This window comes from Herpailurus yagouaroundi, unplaced genomic scaffold (genome assembly GCF_014898765.1).
Source record: "Herpailurus yagouaroundi ecotype Mexico unplaced genomic scaffold, PumYag 198, whole genome shotgun sequence".
Taxonomy (NCBI): domain Eukaryota; kingdom Metazoa; phylum Chordata; class Mammalia; order Carnivora; family Felidae; genus Herpailurus; species Herpailurus yagouaroundi.
In genome coordinates this window covers 20,918,458-20,925,717 of record NW_024412429.1, presented here as the reverse complement: position 1 = coordinate 20,925,717, position 7,260 = coordinate 20,918,458, and the positions used below count along the sequence as shown (strand labels likewise).

Sequence of the window (7,260 nt, the reverse complement as noted above, 5' to 3'; positions counted from 1 at the left end):
TTTTTTTTTTAAACAGTGCATGATGCAAAATTAAATGGAAGACCTTGTTATACAAGGCCCACCAAACTTGCAAACACTGCTGCTGCTGCGGCTGTGGGGGTAGGTCTCTTTACCAGGCACTTTGACTATGCTCCATGAAAAGGTACATAGAGCAAACTCACTCCAAGCATGGCTAGAAAAATTTGGCCCATTCCCTGCCTTGTTCTTAACAAGACATTGAAGACATTTTATTTTTTTTAAGCTTATTTATTTTGAGAGAGAGAGAGAGAGAGAGAAAAGCACGTGCAAGCGGGGGAGGGGTAGAGAGAGAGGAAGACAGAGGATCCGAAGTAGGCTCTGTGCTGACTTGAGAGAGCCGGAGGTGGGGCTCAAACCCCCTCATTGTGAGATCATGACCTGAGCCGAAGTCAGATGCTTAACCGACTGAGCCACCCAGGCGCCCCGAAGATACTTTAAAAATAGGCTACTGTAGTTCTCAAACTTTTTGGTCTCAGGACCTTCATATGCATCAAATTTACCGAGGACTTTAGTTAGGGCTTTTGTTTCTATGGGTTGTGTCGTTAGTTTGGGCTGCTATAGGCGCACTGAACTCTCTCCAGGGAGCTGCAGACTGTGTACCATTCGGGGAGGGGCGTTTGCCCTTGGAAGCTCATCTGAGGAGCTTCTCCCACCCCGAAGTGCACGGACTCCAGCTTAGGAGTGTTTGGGCAGGGGTCTGATCAGTACCCTTTTATGTAGCAGTGGATAAACGGCTTTTCTGATACTAAGACATAAGAACAAAACAGGAAGAAAGGTAGGAACCGTGGAAGGAAGGAAGGAGAGAATTAAAAAGTGGTTTACTTAGTAAAGATCTTCATCTTAATGCTTGAAAGACCAAAACCATTTAAGAGGGAAACTTGCTAATCTTTTGCTGTATGCATAAAGATTGTAAGTAAAAGAATCATCCCTTTAAAAGAACTTATTGCATAAATTAGATGTCTGCAATAGGAAGACAGAAGTGCTATGTGTTTATTTGTATTCTATCACGCCTGTAAGCAATCATGTGGGAGCGGGGTGGAAACGGTCACCTGCAGAATAAAAGCAGTAATCTGTTATCAGTTAGAGACTTAAAAAGTGAGAAGCATTGAGGAGTTTTAAGTAAGTACGGCATTCCACAATGATGCTTAACAGTTTATACTAATTGCTGATAAACTTCTGATACAATAAAGTGAGATCAGGCATTGAAGTACATTCTCTTCTTAAACATAGGTTTGCATTTACCAAAGATATCATTTTGTGACAGCCAAAGGAAAATCTTTTCAACACAGTCAATAGGGAACAATGCTCTCATCTTAATCAATGGACATTTTTTAAAAAAAAAATTTATTTATTTTGAGAGAGAGAGAGAGAGAGAGAGAGAGTGTGAGGCAGGCAGAGGGGTAGAGAGAGAGGGAGAGAGAAACCCAAGCAGGTCCCATGCTCAGTGCAGAGCCTGATATGGGGCTTGATCCCATGAACTGTGAGACCGCATCCTGAGCCAAGATTGAGTTGGACGTTTAACCGACTGAGCCACCCAGGTGCCCCAGTCAATGGAAATTTTTAAGAAGAGTCTGAAAAGATAGCTGGCTGTAGCACTCATTTGATTATAGGAAGCTGGGAAACAGAAGGGGCATAAGGTGCCTTTGTAGTTCCGAGTACAGAATTAGGGAAGTGGTAAATATAAACTAAATGGTCTTGAAGGAAGATAAACACGGGTAATCTCAGTAGACATACTCTAAATAAATTATTAATAAAGCGACGGGGAACTAGATTTCTAATGAAATTTGGGCACAAATGTTTTCTCCAGAAGGCACCAGAGGGGTTGTCAGTGATCAGTTTTGTACTGGCATACGAATCACAGATCTGAAAAGACTTCACACGTACAAAATTGGTCCTTGGACAAAACTGTTCCTTGACCAGGCTCTATCTGGGGTGTGGAGCACAAGTAAGAACAGGTTTCTGGGCTTTGGAGAAACAGCCAACGGGCGTTGGAGAAAGACTAAGAAAATACTGAAGGGACGGGTTGAGAGGAAGAAAGAAAAGGTTACTGAACAACTTAATAACAATAGACACCTGTACAAAAGATCATCATACAGATAATGGAGGCTAAATTTTATTTCCAGCTTGGCAGAAAAAGAACCTGCATACATAGGCGGCAGCACAAAGGATTCAGTTTCAATTTAAAGAAGTCAGTTTTGAGTCACTGATACTAAATAATGGGATAGGGTCCGCAGGATGGTGTGGGACCTTCAAAGACAAGATATGTGTGTCCCTGAAAGGCTGGCTGAAGGGAAGACTTAAGTTCCCGTATTTTCTGTATGTGATACTGCGTGTTCTCTAACTCAGACGCAACACCGCACACCTGTCATGAGATCCAGAGTTCCCCTGGGGTTATCAATTATCCGCACAGCCCTCCTCTAACGAAAGGCTTGTGACTGGTTCATATTCAACCCTTAATGTGATAGCACTCTTGTGGGCTTCACGATGGAACAGAGGCACATGGAGATTCTCATAAATTTTATAAAATATAGTTAATTGATCCCACTTTGAAGAAATTTTATGAAAGATTAGATTTTCTTTATCAGAATAGATAGGTTCAAGATGCATTTCTTGCACTGCACTGTTTTAATGACATTTCATTTTTATATTGGTATGCCGGTTAAAAATTATGAATTGACATATTACTGGGGGATTTTGCTTAAATTCTAGAAAAACTGAAAGACACTTTTTTTTTTTTTTATAAAGTAGGCTCCACACCTAATATGGGGCTCAAACTCAAGACCCTAAGATCAAGAGTTGCATGTTCTACTGACTGAACCAGCCAGATGCCCCTGAAAGACACTTTTTATTCAGTTTATTTAAGCCTGAGGTCATTCAGCATAGGTGATTTTTGCATTTCACAAAGGTTATTCTGTAGTTTAATAAACATTAAGAATTCAAGCACACTAAATCTTTAATATACTAAATCTAATAGATGAGAGAAGATTTAAAAGACAATATGTTCCTTTGTCCACTTGAAAGGGTTGCTTAAGTTGATGACTAATTAATCTTGCATTGTTAAATTCCATTCCTAAATATTTTGATGAGTACTGTTAGTTTGATAACTATTTGTAAAGTATTTGTGGTTACGTGTTGAATTCTCATGTCAATAGTTTTTAGTCTGTTATTATTAATATGACATGAAAAGGATGAATTACTAAAAAACCAAATGCAAGAATCATTCTGCTAAAATCATGTGCAAAGAGAAAAGCTGAAGCTGCAATAAACATAGCAAAGCTATCTGGGTTTGAACAAAAGATTATGGAATTAGGCACATGTATTTTACACTGTATGTAACTCTATCTTTTCAGTCCTAACAAGCTCACTTGGATTCATTCTTCCTCAGATCCAAATACGTTTAAGCTCTTTAAGGATTGGTACTATCTCATTTTTTCTCGCTGGTTCATTAGTACAGCACCCACTAAAGAACAACTATTGTGAGCACAGTGATAGTTTAGAAAATATAAAATGAAAGAGGACGGAAGCAAAAAAGCCCTTTGCTTGCAGCCAAGAAGACGTGGGGATTAAATATGTATTTCTTTTGAACAACTGTCTGGAAGAATTTCCACAACTGTTTTGAAGAAATAAATGTCTATAAAATATGGAATTCTATAGTATAAACAATTTTGACATCTTTTGTTGAGAGACCAAAACAAAAAACATAGTGTATGTTCTGTGGCTCGGAAATTAATAAATCCCCAAGTTTCAATTTCCACTAAAATATTTATTTAATTAATGATATCTTACAGAAATAAATAAGAACGGTTTTTTTTTCTAATACAGATAGGTATATTTATATATATATATTTTTTCTTTTTTTACAAAATTGAAGCATATCAAATTGTTTTCCCTAAAACTTTAGCTCAAAAAGGAATACTAGGAAACAAACAGAAATTCTGAAACATGCTCATCATTAAATTACAACCATGGGCCTTCTGAATCTCAGTATGACACAGGATTTACAGAAAGACCATGAGATGTGGAGTAGGGGACCTGGGTTCCACTGCTTCCTTGCTACGTGTCACAAGCATGGCTCTCTGTATTTCTGAACCTTGGTTCTCCAACTTCAAAACAGGAATGATAATAGTTATATCAACTTCACAGGATTATTGGGCAAATTAAAGCTCAATGTGAATGTGTAGGAAAGCTCTTTGTAATATGTAAAGAGCTACAAAAATAATAGTTTTGTTTAATTTCATATAAAAGAATTGATGCATATCTTCCTTCAACTGAGGAATAAGCACCAAAAACATGTGTGTGTTTTCTTCAGTTGAATTATGTCACCCTATAAACCTAGAATAAGAAAATGCACCTTAACTAAGCACCAAAGCTTCTTGGACAAATATGATATAAGGGATATTTCTATTACAGTTTTCTGGGCAGCTGAGTAGGAGCTAATGAGTCCTGAGGGTCATTTAAAACTCTGAAGGCTCAAAGAAAACAAAACAAGAACCTCTGTATTACATCAAATGGCTAGGATAAAACAAGCTACTCCTTCTTTAGTGACTTCAAAGTCCATTAATTCTTCACAGAAGAAGAAACACTCAGTTGTTACCAGTTGCAATTATTTGCTTATGTAAATATGACATTCTCTTGTTCCAAAGATCAAATACTAGTCCTTGAGAGAAGTCCTAGTGAAATAAAATAACAAATTATCACAAAGTTAGATACCAGTGGTTAAAAGTCTAGTTTCCCAAGAACACGGGAAAGGAAAAGAACCCAAAACATCAGTATAATAATGATAAAAAACAAAACAAAACAAAAAACTAAAAAAACCCCACAAAACCCTGCCATAATTTCCATGTTATAATGATTAAGAACTAAAATTACAAAACTTGCAATATTTACAGACACATCGATCTTAAAACAAGTAAAAACTTAACGATAGGAAAAATTAAAAGTAGAGAAAGCAGTTTAGATCATTTTACGGTAAATATGAATATACTTAAAATGCTAAAGTTCACTGCTTACGCTGACACTACCTAACACATCACAGAAATAAGAAGTGTTCAATGTTTCAATTTTTAGTAGCAACACACAGAGAAAGGAATTACTTGCCTAATATTAACTTATTGTTAGGAGTTGTATTACTGTAAAGTTACTATGCATGGAGTTACAGTCTAAAACTACTCAAATAACTAGGAGTTAATATAATTCCCCATGTACTTTAAATACTACTAGCAAGATATTGGTGAATCATGTGCTAAAGATACTGAAGGCCCTTCCAAAACTGAGATTTATGTGGGTCATATATACTAGGTCATATAAAACCAGATCACTTTACTTTTTTCCCTTCCTCCAACTCTTTTTAAGACTGATCTTATAAAAAAAAAAAAAAAAAAAGAAAAAAAAAAGTACACGTTACCTCTCTTAATTCCCTCACCTTATCAGATACAGATATTCTTTGGGGCAAAAAATAAATGTTTTATTAGGAGTGTAAAATTAAAAATCTTTATAGATCTTTTGGAAACAAGATATTGGAAAGGACTCAGTAACTACTAGGACGCTGTACAACTAAAAAAAAAGAAAGAAATTCATTCAATGAAGAACAGTGTATTTACTGACATCTACTGGAGTTTTTACTTATAACTTTGCTCTATAAGCTATGAAAAAATTTAAATACATTAAAGTCTGTGGATTGAATCAAGTGTACTTCATTCAAGTTCTTCAGTTTCTTTGGTAAACAGGTCTGCCAGATCAGCCAAGGTTAAGACAGAGGCCTCTGGATGCTTCACCGATGAGTTCGTGTGACTGCAGGATTTTCCAAGTGAGTAGAGTCAGAAAGAAACCAAGGAATAAATGATTATATTTGTCTTATATTTTGCTCTAGTCCTGTAATAATCTAAGACATTATGAGATAAGAATATAATATTCTTATAATGTAAAACCGTATTTGTTGATAAGTGTTTGTAAGTGAGCCAGAAACTCTGAGTAGAAAGTTGGTGACAGGATCATTATTACTTCTTGTCAAAATTAGGGAAGACTTCCATACAGTATTTTCAGGCTTTGTTATAAAATGTCTTTTCTCTCCATGATTAATAAAACAAAGAAATAAAACCCATGCCAACAGCTACGAAGGCTCTCACCTTACAATTTACCTTCTTACTATCAAAAGTTAGTGTATTTCAAGAGAATTTCAACAGCTCTTCTAACTGGTATGTCATTTAAGTGGCTTAACTATAATCACTGAATTCTGTTCCACATGGAAACATGAACAAAAAGCCTTCATGTCTGATGCAGACGGCTTTCAAGGCAGACTCTTCCCTTCCCATTAAACCACAGATGGAAGGAAACTTCTGGTTTCAAATGGTTTCTTTGCTACGCACACTACCTCTGGAGAGACACCCCTTCTAGGGCAATTATTCTTTTGTATCTTCCAACCATTACCTATTTCATAAGGATGTAGTAAGCCATTGGTTTATATTTTCAAAATGACTTTATAGGAAATTATAGAATCAATATTAGAAAGTTTTATAATTCTAAAGTTAAGTTTTTAAAATTAAGGCTACTCTGGTCTCTCTGCTTCTGTTGTGCCTTTGGAACTAATCTCACAATTCCCAGCTGAGTTTTAAGTCCAGATCTTCCTCTGTGTATATAACTAAGTTGTGTGATGTATAAAGAAACACTATAAGTTTCCTTTCACAGATACCAGACTAAGGCTGTCAGGTGGGGCATAAAGATAGATTTCTTTAAAAAGTAATCCAATACGGCAAGGAAAAGTAGGACGTTTAAATATTTTTACACATTACAATCCCTATTAACAAATTAAATCAAATATAGGATGCCAGAGCATTAACTGGGACATTTTACCCCGTGTAAATGCTTTTAAATGCATCTTGCTTTTAAAAAGTATTTGCACTTAATATTTTTTGGTTGACTAAGTGGTCATCTAAGTGAAGAAGTCCCAAACACTCACACGATGTCATGTAAACAGGAAACGCCCAGGGGCTTGGATAAAGCATTACCTACCTCTTCTCAGCAGTTTTCAGCATGGCTTGCATTCTTTCTTCTATTGTTGCCTTAATTAAGAATCTGTGTACAATAGTAGGTCTAGAAGGTACATAACAATGATACATTCAAAAACATCTTAAAACTAATTAGGACAAACAAGATTTCACATATTATATGCTACATTCATCAGTCACTTAGTGCCACCTGGCAGGTACTCATCAGTGTGCTGGGGTGGGGGGGGTCAGCGGTGAA

General features: G+C 36.3%; 1 protein-coding gene across 4 annotated transcripts in view; it reads right to left on the bottom strand.

The window, feature by feature from the left end:
* Positions 1-3,870: 3,870 nt before the first annotated feature.
* The window catches only part of SHPRH (SNF2 histone linker PHD RING helicase), a 96,026-nt gene continuing 92,636 nt past the window's right edge, over positions 3,871-7,260 (bottom strand). For 3 of the 4 annotated variants that reach the window (XM_040448941.1, XM_040448943.1, XM_040448944.1), the window contains 2 exons: positions 7,027-7,107; positions 3,871-5,808 (listed from right to left, as the gene is read on the bottom strand). In XM_040448941.1, the coding sequence (XP_040304875.1) occupies positions 5,712-5,808; positions 7,027-7,107 (178 nt within the window). In that variant the 3' untranslated portion in view covers positions 3,871-5,711. The remainder of the gene's footprint in view (positions 5,809-7,026; positions 7,108-7,260) is intronic. The other variant, XM_040448942.1, reaches the window with a different exon arrangement.